This window comes from Crotalus tigris, unplaced genomic scaffold, assembly GCF_016545835.1.
Source record: "Crotalus tigris isolate CLP2741 ecotype Arizona unplaced genomic scaffold, ASM1654583v1 scf7180000017536.10889498, whole genome shotgun sequence".
In the NCBI taxonomy this organism is placed as follows: Eukaryota; Metazoa; Chordata; class Lepidosauria; order Squamata; family Viperidae; genus Crotalus; species Crotalus tigris.
Genome location: NW_024096460.1, coordinates 7,148,269 through 7,166,629, shown reverse-complemented (window position 1 = coordinate 7,166,629; position 18,361 = coordinate 7,148,269). Strand labels below are relative to the sequence as shown.

Here is an 18,361-nt window from a genome sequence, read left to right as displayed (position 1 = left end):
TCACAAACCTGTAGGGGCTCCATTTTTAAGAGGCTTCATGTTTCCTTAAATGGGGAAAATGTTAGAAGCTACTTGTACAATGGCACATACATTTCCTGGGCATAGAATATAAAATGATTCCTCTGAACATGAAAATCACAAGTTGGAGTATATACAAATCAAATTGACTTTATTATTGCTAAAAGGAGATGGAGAAACTGAATTCAAAGACATGGGATAAGTGATGATTGTGAAACAGATCAGTAGCCACTCATGCTCAAGTGCCAAGTTAAGGTAAAAAGACTAGGAGGAGTATTGGTGTCTTTGAACTTTGATGTTGGAGGAGATTCCTTAGAATACAATTGTCAGCGTGGGAAGAATCCAGAGAAAGAAATATTTTGGGGAATACTAAATAGGCAGAATATATTTCCCCAAAGGAATAATGGAGAAGATCTTTAAAAAGGCAGAAACTTCTGCACACGCACACACCCAGCCAGTCAACTCAGCAGAAACCAGATTTTAGAAATGCAGATGTAATAATCCATTCAGGAAGGTTGGAGCCATCCAGCTGGAAACTGAAGAGATCAGGAAGACAAAAGACTCTTAAAGTCTACATACCTCACCCAAATTCTAAGGACAGGAAACATAATAGGATTAACCCACCACCATCAGAATATCAGAAAGGCACACTCAGACTCAGGTCAAAGTACATGACACAGGAAATACAAAGCCTCAAGCAGGAACAGGAAACAACCTCAAGAGCCCCAGAAGGTGTAAAATCCCACTCCCTGCTACATGTGGTCACACTTTTTTTCCAGAGCCATCTTTCTGTCTGGCTCTCCTCTTCAATAAACTACAGCCTTCTTTCTAAAGCAGTCACCATGTTGTTTATTCCCAGCTTGGACTGGACCCTGAGGAAGTCTTTTCCTTCAACAACAGGGAAGAAAATTGATGGATCATTGAACAATTCAATCCAGAGTTCTCACCTGACGCACAGATGCCCAAGCTCAAATTAGCCTATTTCAGATACATCGTTAACAATGGTTAACAATGAACAAATAAGAAATAATTTGTCAACCTGAATTATTATACTTTTATTACAGGATAGTCAGATTAAGCAATCTGCCCTCCATGTTGTTTAACTCTGCAGAAAAAGAGTTCTTTTTTTTTCCCATAGGGAATCCTGCTTGCTTTACAAAGCTCTCACTTACTCTCACTTTTAAAAGTTTGCTATGCCACAATGACATTTCTTGTCATTGCTTCAGTTGTATATACACTGGTAACAGAAAAAAATCACAACAAACTCATTGCCAATGAGCCTTTTTATTCAGGTGCATACCACTACACATAAACAGGATTTGCTGTTGCCTTTTTCCACGTGTTTTTCTCCTTGATTGCACTGCAACATTTTAAATGCTGCATTGCATGCTGATTTCTTTAAACAGGTAAGTTTAGAAGAATCTCCACAATTTGCTAAGGTAATATTCATGAAGGAGAAATCAATTCCCTGTTGAGCATGTTTTTCTCACTTTAGTTCTCTTGGGATCATAGCCCCGGGGCATGACCCACTGAGGAATTCTCAAGAACAAGTCCTAACAGAGTAAATTGGGGTGACCTTATTTTTTCACTGGATTGTACTACAGGGAAGAAAATTGGAGCTGTATAATTTAATATGAGGATATTCCATTTCCCCCCCAGTTTGCCCTGCTGCTATATAGCACAAGAGTATATTCTCATTGCAAGTTTTTTTTTCCAAAAAATTCTTTGCAATTAATTTTGATCTTGGTTATTCTCCAGTAAATTTCTGACTAATTCAATATTCAATATTTTATGATCTGTACTTAGGACACAGTGTTATTTCATTTTATTTGGCCTTTTTCTTATAATATTATGTAATTCTATGGTTTTCATACTTTCGTGTTTAATGGTGGTGCTCTGTTGCCTTGTTAACTAAGTAATTTTTTGTGAATCTTTCATACAAGTAGTCCTCAGCTTCCGACCACAATTGAACCCAAATTTCTGTTGCTAAGTGAGACAGTTAAGTGAATTTTGCCCCATTTTGCAACATTTATTGCCACAGTTGTATCAATCACTACAGTTGTTCATAAGATAACTGTTAAATGAAACTGGCTTCCCCATTGACTTTGCTTATCAGAAGGCTGCAAAAGGTGATCACATGATGCCGGGACACTACAAGCATCATAAATATGAGTCAGTTGCCAAGCACCTGAATTTTGATTATGTGACCATGGGGATGCTGCAACTGTAGTAAGTGTGAAAAACAAGCATAATTCATTTGTTTTCAGTGCCATTGTAACTTCAAACCGTCACTAAATGAACGGTTGTAAGTCAAGGACTACCTGTAACTATTGAACTAGATAGTCTATTAAATGGGCAATTACATCTCCATATTCTGCTTACCACCAATCCAGAAGTTTGTTTCAAAAGTTTGTTCTAATTAGGAGTGTCGTATCATCTTTAATTAGTGAATTCTTTAAAGAAACAGCATATTTTTATGATTCATGAGAAAGCTTGAAAAACATTAAGTTACTTTAAAAAATAGTAAATAAGTTCTGTTCTTATATGGGATCTGAAGCATTTCTTTGAAATAATTTTCAAAATATGCACTATCTTGCCCCCCCCCTTAAAAGAGTCAAAAATATTTTCACTGAGATTTTATTTTAGGGCACACAATTTAAACAAATCTTTGCTGAATTTTAAGTCTTCACAGAAAACAGTGGATGACTCGTAATTTTCCCAACGTTTTGATTTATATTGCTTTATTCTTAGATTAGTCCAGAGTCTAATAGTATAATTCTGGGTTTGGGGGGGGGTATATAAGTATTTAATGCTAGATGACCCACATAAATTGAAAATTGGCATGGCACAAAATAAGCATACCAATCTGTACAATATACATGTAAATAAAGACTAGTATTCTAATAATAGACTCTTGCTATTGTAGAATTTTTAACTTATACTCCATGAAAACAATTATTCAGTTTGCATTTGTACTAATCCTAGTTGGGTGAAATTTTATGTTATTCCCAATTAACTTTATTTTCTATCATAGGAGAAATGTGAAAATATTGAAAAATAAAAAAAATGATTTAAAAGTAATTGTTTTGTTTAAAGGAAATCAAGCACAGTGGTTGTCATAGTTAGAAAACTGATTTTAGATCATGTCGAAAAGGTTTGGGACATACTGTATATCCCCCTGCTCATCATTTGTGTCACCAATATGATAAACAGATGTTATAAACAGTAAGAGAGCTATATATTTTTACAAGCGCAATAGAAGCATTGTATCTCTTCCTCTGCCAGTCATTCTTGATGCTTTTATGCAACTGCATTGAACCAGCTTCCACAGAAATGCTGCATAGAAAATAGCAATTCACCTATGTAATTCATTTTGCCAGGCACTTGGAGCTGTAAGTGCTTAAACTGCTTTAATATTTCAGTACATCGGCATGAAAACACAGGGTAGTTTAGATTATAATCTGCAATTGACAGTTACTATTGGCATTTACATTGTTAAACAAACACAGAGCTGCATATCCAGCTGAGCAGATCAATTAATCATTCAAAATAACAGTTCTATGAAATGTGTAATTTGCACATAAAATGGTATTTTTATTCTTCCTTTCAAAGGCCTCTGTAAATGGGTTTTGCACATTTCTGTTTTAGAAATTACATAAATAGAATTGGGGAAGAAACGGTATAACGAGGCGCAATGTAAAATTAGCATAGATTTTACTATAATTTTTTTCTATATAATTTTTTTCTTATATACATTTTTCTTTGTGTTTCCAGTTTACCGCATGTTACTTATTTGGATCTTTTCCTCTGCAGGTCTCCCTTCCATCACAAAATGCAAAAATGATTTCATCTCTTTTCATTTCACAGACGATTGATGAAAATAAATCAAGGGAAAATAAGACTGTTTTCCCTGTGCAATCTGTAATCACACAATCTGATGTTTATCACATGAACCAATCTTTGGCTAATCATAACTCAGTCAACATTAATACAGCATTCATATTTCTTCCAAGAACATTAGGATTTCAGACAACTTCTGAAGAAAATGTATTTAATAGCAAAGAAGAGAAACAATGGAAGAAAGGTTTTGCTTCCATTACAATCACTGCTAAAAGAGTCATTCCACCTTCAAACAATAAAATGCAGAGAAATACTTTTGCCCCTTCTTGCTTGGAATGCCAGGAAAAAAATAAGCTGCTAATAACAACGGTTCTCACTTCAGATGTAACTGGCTTAAGTAAACACTCTAAATCTTTGCATTCTCAAGCATATGACCAAAATCGAAGTGTTAGTGGAATAAAGGTTTCTGAGTCTTGTCTGCAGAGATGCAAGGGGCAATCTGGCTGGATGTCCAGCACCCCAAAGAGAATGATCCCCTCAGATAACACCCATAAGAAGCAGGCACCTCTTTCTTTCACTTCCAGTGTCTACCTCACTATTTCCCAACAGTGTCCAAAAACAATATATTATGTAGACAAGTCTCTTTTGGTACCTGTTTATCAACCTCAGACTAATACTCAAAAAATGCATCGGTCAGTAGTGTCTTTTAATATAAATTGCAGTTCTCAAAATACAACACCAGATGGAGTGGATAGTTTAACTAATGGAGAGCTAATCACAAAAGTACTTAAGTTCCCAGTGGATCATAAGACATCATTCAAAGCAATTTGGAATGCAGATCTCAAAGATAACTTCTTGGATAAAAAACAGAAATTGGAAATTGAATCTTTAGGAACCAAAGATTTCTGGAAAAATGCCTCTCCATCTGAAACTCTGTCAGTTCTGACCAGCCCTCAGGAAGCTGATAATTTAAGACAAATAAAGAAGAATGATGTACCTTCAAGTGATAATCCCAAGATATTATCTGGTTACATTTCTCATTGGGCTTACTATGAAGGTAAGTAGATTAAAGGGATCCTAACATAATGTATGAGATATCAAAGGCTGTCTAAACATTTATTTATTATGGGTTTATTATGGCAGAGGCTAATTTTTTTTACAGATTCTCACAAGAAAGTAAACATTACATTGTCATAAAAGGTATAGGTATTTTTTTTTTTTTTTTGTATCTTGTCCATCCTATTGTTCCATGCAGAAATAAACATCTCTTGGCAGGTGTTCTCCCTTATCTGATAATCTCCAGGAAAAGGGAATTCACTATTGGTCAAGACAGTTTATTTACAGCTTAAAAGGTCTTTCCCTCTAGAAATTCTTTCTAAGGTTCATTTTGAATCTCCTTTCTTTTAATTTCAACTTGATTGATTCCCCCTTGGAATCTAGATTCCTTATCATCCCAGAAGCTTTCTTTTGAACTCTCTCTAGCTTCTCAATGTTCTCTTTAAAATGCAATGCCCAGAATTGGAAATGCTACTCTACATGGGATGTAATAAATGCAGAGTACAAAGAACTAATTGCTTTTGTTAATGCACCCCACTGGTTTTATTTGCTTGGATATTATGAATCTGAGAACCATTCAGGAAATCTTATGTTTGTGATTTAATTATTGATTCATTGGTATTCCAACACAGCCTTTATTTGAGATTTTTTTTTTCTATCTACAAATACTGGGGTGTCCAACTGTACAGGTAGTCCTCGACTTACAATCACAATTGAGCCCAAATTTCTGTTGCTAAGTGAAACATTTGTTAAGTGAGTTTTGCCTCATTTTCTTGCCATAGATGTTAAGTAAATCACTACAGTTGTTAAGTTAATAATATGGTTGTTAAGTGAATCTGGCTTCCCCATTGATTTTGCTTGTCAGAAGGTCACAAAAGGTGATCACATGTTCCCAGGATACTGCAACCATCCTAAATATGAATCATCCAAGCATCCGAATGTTGATCAAGTGACCATGGGGATGCTGCAACAATGGTAAGTGTGAAAAACAGTCATAAGTCACTTTTTTCAGTGCTGTTGTAACTTCGAACAGACACTAAATAAACAGTTGTAAGTCAAGCACTACTTGTACAAGGGATAGGTTCCCAGAATCAAAGCACTAAAATATAAAGTGGACCTAATGTTATAATACAAGGTCTATTGATGCAAATACAAGTTATGTAGCCACAGCTCTTAAAGCAGCAACTAGTGAGGAATAATCATCCTAAAATTTAAAGATAGCAAATGCTCCTATGCCCAGGAAAAGCTTTGTATAATTTTATGTGGGAATGATCTTAGGAGACAGGAGGAAGGGTTGCAGACTAGACAATCATGCAAAAGCTATCCCAATCTACAGAAGCAGAGGGAAACATTTCAAAAGGGACTTTCCTTAGTTTTCTGGAGAGTAAGAGTAAAGGAAAGAGGCTTGCAAGATTGATGTTAGCTCTTTGAGGTAGTCCAGACAAGAAACACAACAGTGAATATTAGCTCTACTTTTATTGTAAGTATACATTAACATAATCTTTCAATTCCTCTCCTTATTTACCTTCACCCTTCAGAAAACTAGAGAGGGTCCCTTCTGAAACACTTCCCATGCCCCCCTCTGCTTCTGCAGACTGAGATACCATTTGATTGATGGTTTTCTAGTCTGTGATTTTTTTTCCCCTCCAAGGTCATTCCCACATACCACTACACTTTGGCAGAACAATGATCTCTTGTATTCCCCTTGTCCATCCAAAATTGGCTCCAAAGTGTTGGGGAATTCATCAGAAATGCATAATTGTATACAAAAATAAATGAATATTTAATACTGTTCTACCAAATGTGTCCCTGAACATGGGCCTCTCATGTCTATCTGAAAGCCAAAATTAGCCAAATTTGCTTTGATTTTCTGTGGCTATGTACCTCTATCTATATACTACTAAAACACCTGTCCTTAACTGGACAAAATGATGCACTGTAGGGCAAAATCAAGGTACCTAAATGGCTAATTTACATCTGTGTGTCGTGTCTCCCATGGACTGAAATTGTTGTAAAACATTTTATGACAAAAAAGGACCATTTTATAGCATAATACAAAATGTGATAAAACATTTCCTGTGATCGATCCCCGATATTGGACTGTGCTATATAATTCAACATGGGCTGATTAACTTCCTGAATTTTAAGAGCTTTCCAAGTACGCTAGGAGCGCTGCAGCTGTTCAAGACATTGAGGAATCTGGTAAGGAAGTATCTCTGACACGGTGACCCAACAGTTTGTCTATTATATTTAAAAATGAAAGTCAAAATATTGCTCTTAGCACAATCTTTATCAGGCATTTGGAAATGTGTCCGTAGGGACTAACCCACAACATGCCTATGAAACAAACCAAAAGGATCACATCTAGTAGACATCTCATTACTTTCAGTTATTTTTGTGTTATTTACAACAGTTCAACTAGCTTTTGAAAAATGAGGTATGAAGTAAAACTATAAAGAATAGTTTGATGGAAAAAAATAGAAAACATGCAGAGGGAATTTAGGTGGGCAATACAGCATTGACTTTCACAGGAAGTAAAAAAATGTGCAAGGGAAATCAAAAGGCAAGTCATGTTCTTTCTTTCCTGAGCTAGAAAGTCTGAATAGGATGATTGGTCAGCTATATTATTTAAAGATCCTGAAGTTGAAACTCAAATATTTTGGCCACCTAATGAGAAGGAAGAACTCACTGGAGAAGGGCCTAATGCTGGGAAAGATTGAGGGCAATAGAAGAACGGGACGACAGAGAATGAGGTGGCTGGATGGAGTCACTGAATCAGTAGGTGTGAACTTAAATGGACTCCAGAAGATGGTAGAGGACAGGAAGACCTGGAGGAACATTGTCCATGGGGTCGCGATGGGTCGGACATGACTTCGCAATTAACAACAACAACAAAATTATTTAAAGGTTCCCTACAGTGATCAATATCAGTTTGTCTACCCTGTAATTCCTTTGTTTGTAGTTGCATTTGAAAGACCATATGTTTATTATTTGTTTTAACAATGTTGACACAATGTTGCAACTATAAATCCTTGCTGCAGCCCATCTGAACTTGTATCTCAGTGGTTGTTGTTCCTTTTGGCCCCAAATGTTAAACATTGTTAAAAGAAATCTTGTGACTGCAGAACTATTTCTTACCCGTAAGCATAGTTTGGAAGTTTTTAAAAGATTTTGCTTTTTCTTTTCTTTTTCTTTTTTAAATATTACTTCATTTGGGAGGTTGCCATTAAAAAACAAGCAGTAATGAAACAATAATTAAAGACAGGAGTTTTAATTCTTCAAGAAATGTTTGCTGCTTAAAAAAACTAATTCCATCATGGAAAGGACTAGATGATAGTTCTACTAAGCATTATTCACAATAAAAATTATTAAAAGAAGCTATTATGGTCTTTTAGACAATTGAATTATATAGTTAATCTGGGCTGTATTTGTCTCCAAATTTGTAAGTTCTGCAAATTCAAAGCAACCAAATTTTAAAAAAAACATTTCTGCAATGCCATTACCATTTTTATTTTTCAGACAAAATAAGGAGATATTCACAGACCTCATACTGCCATCATGCAAATGATGTGAATTATGCAGTACACTTGAGTCATGCCATGTGTCAAGAAATAGGCATGGCAGGTCTAGGACTGTTCGTTATTGTTACAGGGTAGAATAAAGCCGGCCCCAATTTTTATCTGCATCATCCAATACCAAACAAAATCAAGGTAGGGTTATCTTGAGTTTCTTTCTCATGCTTTTTTTTCTTTCTCAGGATTGAGTAATCTTTTCTACCAGTCCTTTTTTGAAGGTTCACATTCCCAAAGCCATTCTTTCATATCAATTCCAGTGCCATAGTCACTTCCCCGTGCTGCATGTGAAGATAGACCCCCAAATTCATCAAAAAGTGACCCTTGTCCTGTTTTTTGTTTGGCAACTACCACTGGACAGTCCGATGTTCAGGAAGCAAAGAATCTTTTGCATCCTGATGTTTATTGTATGTCAATATTGGCAGCAGTTCAGGAAACTCAGATGTAGAGAGCATGGGGAACAGCACTGAAGGAATGCTTTTCTCATTCTCAGTGCTGAATAATATTTTCTGTTTTCCCTTAACAATTTGCTGAATTCTTCCCCTTTCCTAAACCCAGATTTACATTCCTTCAGGTTGCAACTGATGCGGATTACATAATTACTCTAATTGGCACAATTATGCTAGAGGCACATTTTTTTCTATTTATTTATCACATTTAGAAATATTATAATAGAAAGCAGATTAAAACAAGAATAAAACATTTAAAATTCAGAATTAAAGGCCTTCAAGGTGCTAACCAGCCCCATGGCTCTATGTACCTCTATGGCCCCTAACGAAGTCAGCAAAGCCAGATTTTCAGATATTTCTAGAAGGCCAAGCGAGTGAGGGCCCATCTTGTCTCTAGGGGGAGAATGTTCCAAAAGGTAGGGGCAACCACAGAGAAGACCCACTCCCATGGCTGCCTTTAACTGTCAAAAGCTGCTTGACGTACTACTTCTCACTTCACCTAGTTTGTCATCTTAGTTTTAGTGGTTTCAGCTGGTGGAGTAGCTATTGCTTTAATATATGGGATACAAATCTATTACAATATTATGGTAGCTCCAGAAAAGATCATATCAGTCACTTTTTCTAAGGTAGTGGCTCTTACACTCAGGGCAATCACCCCAAAAGGCATATCCTGGGAGTAATAAGGCAATTTATAATTGCTTGTTGTAAGTCAAGGATCCAGTTTGGGCTGCCATTGCTGAGGTGCTTATATAAAACAATAGACTCTAGGTTTCTGTCAGGGTAATAGCATTATTCAAGACTGGAAAAAGAATAATTGTTCAGTGAGCTGTTGAAACACTGATGTAGGGAAATGACCATTCTATAAAAAGTTTCACTTTGAATGCTAAGGGAGATATGTTACATCATCTAATATCTTAATATATTAAACACTAGAGCAAACATCATCCTACCTTGTAAATTAAACATTCAATCTGGTTAAGATCAATTTATTCCTTTGTGCTCTTATTAGTAAATATGGCCTCTTCGATGCTTTACAGCATTTCTAGAGATGTCCTACAGGCTATTTCCAGATACTATAGAAAATGACTATATCATAAATCTCTGCTACAGCAAAGTCCCTTTCTTCCCTAGATTTTGATTAACCAAGTTTGGAAACCTGAAATAAACATTTCTTAGTCAGTGGGGTAAAACATTAAATTGATACGAGCCTTGGTGAGTGATAAAGATGGGACACTCCTGATCATAGTCATTTGAGGGCACCTAAATAACCCCTTGGTTAAGTCTAGCATGGTGATGAATCAAGTCTTTTCCAAATATTCCAGAAGTTCATCCAGGCATCAGGTAGCTTTCAGGATTTTCTCTACCTCTCCCCCTTAACAGTTTTCCAAATAGATATTGTCTGAAACATTCACTTTTCTTTACAATTCAACTGAGATACTGTGGAGACCAGTTTCCTTGGCCCTATATTGCTTTAGGATAATCACATGACGACAGCCTAGTTTGGAGTATTGTCCTTAGGAGCTCCACTTACTGGTTTATAAACTTGAATTTCCCTTTGATACTATGCTTGCCATTTGGTTTTCTAAAGGGCCAACACTTCCATCTCCTAGCCTCAACAGCCACTTATTGGCAGTTTTGTCATACAAGCCAGTTTACTTGTTTTGTGTTTTGCATAAAGTTTCATGGATCAGCTATAACATTTTCTTGGAAGAAAAGTTGGTTCATAAAGTTCAGGATATTTATTCTTCTTCCCATTAATGCTGAATCAAGTGCAAAGAGCCTTGGATTTTCCACCTATAAACAAGCTCAAAGGGTAGAACTCAAGACTTGGATATGGCACTGTCCAAGTAAGAAAACAGCAAATAGGACAAGAATGTTTTAGAATGTTGAGTAACACATTTGTGGCTCCTAGTCCCCATGGTTCCATTAAACTTTTCAGCTAGGCAGTTTGCCTAAAAATGGTAAAGGACAGACATCAATTCCTCTATTCTGGATATTATGCATAATTGTACCATCACTTCTGACCTTTACAGTAATTTATGGCATATTCAGGCACTCTATCCCAGCATGTCTGTTAAAGCTTGACTCACACACTTGGCATCAATGTGGTTTAGAGTCATCACATTCATTTGTTGTATCAGCCATTTGAGGCAACACAAGGACTACTGGAAATCTATTTTATTGCTGTAGAAGTATAATTACAGAGTCTTGAACTCCTGTCAGAGTTTCCTTCTATCCCTTCTAATGCCAAACAGAACAAAGGCATGGTTATGCTGATTTTCCTTCTCACCCTTCTTTCCCAGGGTTAAGCTGATTCTTGCATGTCTTCTTAAGGGCTCTGCACATGGGATAGCATCATCTACTGAGGCTCAGATATACTACTGATCCCTGGGTATTTTCAGATGCATTGGTCCCAAATATCTTTTGTTATCTTTTAAAAAAGTATTTATCAGTAAGGAATATAAATGGACTTTAAGTAAGGGCAATTCTCCATGAACTAGCATGTGTTATAAGATTTCTCATCTTTTCTACAAGCCCCCCCCCCAGTGGAAGTTTGGAGCCAATCTATGTAGTATAGATTATACCTATCCCCACATGTCTTCCTGGATAATTCAGTATCCTCAAGGGAATAGATGAATACCATGGGGCATCTATCAGGCTCTATTCCTGTCTATGCTACCTGCCATGTTTTGCATAAAGAAACATATTTAATGAGGCATTATTGTTCTCTGGTTCGTTTCTGGAGTAATACTTTATTTATTAGTTAGTTTGTTGGTTAAATGTATATGCCACCCATCTCACTGCCTACTGTAAGGCATATATTTCTTTAATTTCTACAGTTACATTGCATTCTGTGCAGAGACTGTCTTTAGTGATTTGGTATTATAAACAAAATTAAAATAAATAAAAAGTTAACTTATTCATTTTGCTAGTGTGTTAACTAACCATTGCATCCTGTATACTCTTATAAACCTGTTGCAATCTAACTTGTTTATAATCACTGTTACATAAACAAACCTATTTTGTGCAAATTTTGATAAATCCATTTGTCAGCATCTCTTCCAATTTTCATATTCTAACCCAAGCTGTGGAATTCCTCTGATCTGTGACCAAACAGCTGTTAATCCCTTTAAAATCAGTTCAATGTATTATAGCCATCATGATATTTCATTTGTATTTTCTGAATTGCTATCTTTTTCTTTCGGTAGGCTAAGCTGAGTAACTGATAGGATTGTTCACCCTTTTGTTTGAATGGATCTATCTGACACTGTTTTTGAAATTATTTAACTGAAGTTTTTTTTATATGTGTAAGGATCAACATCTGCCTTTTGAGATACCAATGCCAAAAGTATGCAGCTATTAATTTCTGTGTATGTTTATTGTTATTTTGTTATAAAGGTATAAATATAGTATTTAAATCAAAACTTGCAATGTTTTAAGACACAATGAATTAAATTGAATGTCAGTCTTCCCTACAAATATCACAGTATCACTGTCCATGATATTTGACATTGTTCTCCCAGTCTGAAATTATCTTTGAGAACCAATAAGTCAAATTTCTTTTTACTTGCCTATGTTTTGTTCATATGGATAAGTAGCTACTTACTTAATCTAGAATGACAACTTTGCTTCTTTAAATGTGTTTTTCATAGCATGATATCTCATTTTTTTTCCTCTGTGGCTTTAACACTGGCATTGTCCTGCCCCCAACTATAATTTAGGTGGCTTTATTCTGCCATTTTCCAAACTGCAACATACTTGATAGCTGCAAAATATTTAAGAGAGCAAACAGAGTCATTATAAGATATCATTATGCTGGCAGCTCTTTCTATTGCCACAGCAAGAACTGGATTTCACTAAATATTGTTGCAGCACTTTTGTTGCTGATTCAGGAGATCTGAGTTTGTTAGCAACATAAATATCTAAAACTTCAGTATCCCTCAGGGCTTGGCTGTTTCTGTAATAATAACAGTAATCAAGATTCCCTAGATATTGCACCAACTGGTAACTCAAAAGCAATTAGATTTGTAGAAACTGAGTCAATTGTTGATCATGACACTGAAAGGATGTTTCAAAAATAAATGCCCAGAAATGAGTAATTCTTGATTTTATTTCCTCAAATTAAAAAGTTCATCTTTAATAATAGAAGTTTAGGAACATTTTTAATACTTCGGTTGAGTAATACTGGATCAAAACATTTCCTTACAAATAAAATTGTTTTAGTCTTAGAAAATCTTTCAAGAAAACCTGCAATAGATATTGGAGTGCACGCAACTGTGGGGAAGAATGAATATCCCCAGCATTCCTCATTAATGGCTGTGGTGGGAAAAGGAATATTAGGGGTTACAGTTCTACAACATCCAGAAGGCCACTATTCCCAATATCTGTCTGATTAGGAAAAATAGTCAAAACAATTTGGATGCCTACAATAGTGAGTTACCCTGAAACTATTAAATAGGCCAAACAATTTGGGCTCTCAACAACATTTTCACTTTATTTAGGGAGATCATAGATCGACTGCAAAATTCCAGATGACCAATAATGGCAGCAAAGAGGTGTAGAAAACATTTTACGGCCCAGATACAGCAGATATAGTATAGTGTATCATATATTGTACATCTCTAAGGGCTTTTCTGCACTGCTCTATCACCCCTCCCAGACCATTTTTAAAGAGTAGGGGTAAATGATATGACTTTATACTCAGTTCCTTTCCCCTTTGTAAATGCCCCTCTGACATTTGAGCACATTTTCTTGCTGCAATTTTGAAGTACACTTTCCCCTCTTATGTTGCCTCGAGCAGTCTTGTCAGTTTTGACTAGTGCACTTTACTTTGCTCCAGGCTATCCTTAGCACTTCATTGACTGCTTTGCAGAGGCAGAAATGGCCCTTCAACTTGAGTCATGGTGACCAAAGTCTCTAATGTCTTCCCGAGCTACATTTACCAGGAATGCTATGGTAGCTCAATGGTTATATTTGCCATGTAAAGTGAAAGTTGTTTGCTTGAAACCCAGCAGACACATTAAAAATATCCTTCTGAGATACTTACTTCTTAAGAAAAATATCCAGTTGGGCATTGTTTCATTATTTTTCTAGGCATAAGGTAGAAGGATTTGATCCTCACAGAAATTAAAAACAACTTCTGCCATGTTTCTCATCAGTACCCACCTCTTACAATATTAGATAACACAATATCAACAGTAGAGACCCTCACATTTCTGGGTCTGTAATCTCCCAGGACTTGAAATAGATATCTAACATTAGAACCATCTTTAAAAAGGCACAACAAGGAATGTTGTTCCTGCGTCAATTCAGAAAGCTCAGATTGCCCGAGGATCCGCTGATGCAATTCTACAGAAGAATTATGGAGTCTGTCATTTGTACCTCTGTAACTCTCTTATTTGGCACAGCAACCAGACAGGACAGGTACAGACTTCAATGGATAGTTAGGACTGCAGAAAAAAACAATTGCAACTAGCCCGCTTTCCATTGAGGACCTGTATACTGCATGAACCAGAAAGAGGGCTGAGATGATATCTACAGAGCTCTCACATCCTGGACATAACTGTTTCAACTTCTTCCCTCAATAAATACACCCTTGTATTTATTGGCCTCTAAACAATCTTGGAATAACTTCCAATACGTTTTATGAAACTATATAACATTCTGAAATAGTTATAGTTTTTTCTGAACTATATATCTTTCACTTTTTTACTTTCGTGTATAAGTTGTAGCACTCTGAAGCTCATTGTGCATTTTTTTCATAAAAATGATGGATTTGATTTTATGCAGGGCTATTGTTTTTTGACACTAGGTAGGATATTTTATAAACAGAATTTAATATATAATTCAACAATAGTGTTTAACAGCTATTAAGATCTTGCTTAGGAGTATGTTTTATGATATTTTGTATTATATCATAAAATGCTCTATAAAAGTTGTGGAATTTCTATGCCACATTCATAGGCCCCTGTTTCTGTAAATTAGCTCATTTGAGGTACCTTGTTTCAAACTATTTTGCTCTATGGTGCACTATTTCATCCAATTAAAGATTACAGAATCAGATTTTTAAGAGTATGTAGATAGATTTTCTTTCCCATTGATGAAAATATTACAAATATTTGGAAAGAATGTTATTTCCTTTCTCTCATTTTTTAAACCAACTGGGGCCCTAGTTTCAAGTAAGTAAAGATATGTAACAAATATGGTTATACATTAAGAATGCTAATTATTTTAAATCCTGTGACTTAGTTGTATGTTCCTGGATTCCAACCTTTAAGTCTCCCATCAAAGATTTGTTCAATGCTTTATTAGGGTTTTAAAATAAGAATTCAGGCATACATAAAATACAACCTTAAACTAAATTGCATGTGATACACTAGTGCTGTAATAAACAAATGGGCCCTGCTGGAGATATCATAAAACAACAGGTCCTCGATCCTGGAGAGCAGAAATTTGCCCCCATGTCACCTTTAGGAATCTGTCAGCAAACACACACACACACACACACACACACACACACACACACACACACACACACAAATACAAACACACACAAACACAATTCATCTGGACGAGCAGAGATTTTATCCCGTATAGTAATCTTAGATAGATATCAGTATAAAAACCTACATTGTAAGAATATGCATTTCCTAGATTTGCACAAAGTCTCTTGGTGCCTGAAAGACTGTAATATCTGCCTTCTAAAATAGCTGAAAGAAAAGCATTAAAACAAGTTCTGGAGAAGGCCCAGGGATAGTGATTTCAGATAATCCCCGAACTGTTTTAGACTTGCTGTAATAGTTCAACTGATACAGCCTGACTGAATTCATGTTGTAACTCAATGTTTCCAATCTGCTTAATCACCTTCTTAACCTTGTCACAACTGGATCTTAAAAAGAAAGTCTGTGTTCTTGCATAAGTAGGAGGGTGGGAAAGGGCCCTGATTGCAGCCCACCAGAGCTGACCAACTGTTTTTGCAGAAAATAGCTAAATTGCAGCAGGAGTATATTTACATTGCCAGCAGATTATTAAAATTCGGGCTAGAAAGAAAGCATATTTCAATTTAGAGGGGTTGAAAGATTACTTGAAATTTGAAGCATCAACTGTGTTTAAATGATTATCCATATTTCAACAATCAGTCTTGTTTGCTATAAGGAAAGATCTCACATTTGATAGTCTGTTGCTTTTTCTTGTGTCATACCAGAGCCTTTATTAACTATTGGGTTGATGAATAAGTGATACAATTTCAACACTGTCTAGAGCAACATTGGGAAGTGCTTTTTTGGACTTTCTGAGATGCAATTCTGTAGTTTTTCATAAAGGCCTCTTTGTGATGAATATCATTTAGTGGGAGACATATTTCCAACAGCCTCCTTGGGTGAAATATTTGGATGTTAAGAATAATTAGAGTTCATATGTAGAATGTTATGCTTTGACTACCATATTACAGAAGGCTAGCACCAGGCAAGATGTTTTGCTCCAAAGTCTACTTCTCTTCAGCTGAGTTATCATAAAAAGCATCAAGGACTTTTTGGTAACCTGGTTTAATGAATTGTACAGCCTAGGTCAGACATGTCAAACTCGTGATGTCACATGACATCGCACAACATAACAGAACTTTTTCCCTCTTGCTGGCAATGGGGTGAGCACAGTTTCCTTGTGACATGTCTAGCCTGCGGGCCGGCAGTTTGACACCCCTAGTCTAGGTGATTCCTTCATCTGCTAAAATTTGCATGACTCTGGTATATTCAAGATTATTTGGAGGTAATGGTTCCCGTAGGAGCTCATCAATTTGTCTCAAGTTTTGGGGAAATAGATTTGCTGATTTTTTTCTATCAAATTAGTATTTGTCCATAATTAGAACTGATATAAAGAATGGTTTTAAACCCATATGGCTTCCACTAGATGATACTCTTGTATCTGTTTGCTCAGATTCTTGATTGACTACTACAATATTATGTTGGAATGCTTGTCATCAACTTAATAGCTAGGGTCAGCTGCTATCCAATAAGCAGCAACTGGACAAGATCGGGAAGCAAGATTTATGTAGACTTTTGTAAGGTATATTTATACTAGTACTGCAAGAAGAATTATCAACTTCTATTTATAATGAGTTTGTTAAGGCGGAGTTTCTTCAAATGATCTGAAGGGTTTTTTCCCAGGTTGCTTGGAATTGCCTTTGTAAAATAAGATACCAGTAGACTCCTTGTCTATTTCTTGATTGTTTATTTTTCTTGTTAGTTCTCAATCATAATATGATGCATGGGTGTCAAACTCGCCACTAAGTTTTAATATGGATTTTTTTTCTTCAAATATTTGACAACATAGCTATCTAAAATGTATTTGTGATGGCCTTTTAGAAATTTCTCAATTTTTAAAATTCTTTTAAATGTTATGCTCTTATCTGAGAAAACAAATTTTGAAGTGTGAATGTGGCTATGTTTTTATGAATTTACATAATTTAGAAAATAACTATGAAATAACATAATTTAGAATAGTTTGAGATTGTATTTAGGGCTAGTATACATTCTATGCCTCATTATTTTAATTTTTTCAGTTTCATTGGATAAAGTGTGTATTTATTAACTAATGCTAAATATCCTGGTGATTTTTTTAATGTAATCCTTATCTGTTATCAGTTTACTCACAGTTTATCCTGGGTGAAGTTCTGTTATAGACATAGTCTTCACAGGGTTTGTGCTGTATATAGAAGAAGACTGTGACTGAACTGAATAATGTCCAAATAATGAATGATGTTTAAATGATTTCCATATTAATTCTTGTCTTATTTTATAGATGTGATTTTAGTGGTGATACGTCTATAAGTATTAGAAAGAAATACATTTTCTACCACTGATAGGTCTATCACTTTTGCTCTGTATTCAGCGTCAGCGTAATACAAAATAACACTTTTCATTTATTAAAATATTTTTATATTTAAATGACTTAATCCAATTTAACATTGAGTATACAATATAAATATATAAAAATTTGGCTATCTTTATAAATATCTCAAGATTATAACAGTAATTAAGAGTCTTGACTTGACTTCCGGTTCCGGTTCACGACGTTAGCGGTCATACGAAGAGAGTTGTCTCTTCGCCGGACAATTCTTCTTCGCCGGTAGACCCTGAAAAGGGTTGAAAGTTGCCCTGGAGGGGCAATGAGGAGGCTTCTCGTCGACTGCGGGAGGGCGGCAGCTCCTCCTGCAGCTTGAGTTACTCCTTAGGGCTGACAAAGCAAAGATCGCCCAGTAAGATGGCCAATCACACAGCCTCACCAGCCGAAAGTCACAAGAACATCTAAGCGTAAAGAACCACCGTGGTTGATCCGGGTGAGACTTTTCCCTTCCTCTCTTTACCTATTTTTTCCTTTTTTTCCTGTAAAAAGCCTTTTTGGAATTATTTCTGTGCTTTGAGAGAGCGG

At 35.8% G+C, this 18,361-nt stretch overlaps 1 protein-coding gene across 1 annotated transcript in view; it reads left to right on the top strand.

The window, feature by feature from the left end:
* CUNH10orf90 (chromosome unknown C10orf90 homolog) overlaps nt 1–18,361 on the top strand; it is a 180,826-nt gene that overhangs the window by 103,852 nt on the left and 58,613 nt on the right. Inside the window, exon 4 of the mRNA XM_039351850.1 lies at nt 3,832–4,915. Within this exon, the coding sequence (XP_039207784.1) occupies nt 3,832–4,915 (1,084 nt within the window). The remainder of the gene's footprint in view (nt 1–3,831; nt 4,916–18,361) is intronic.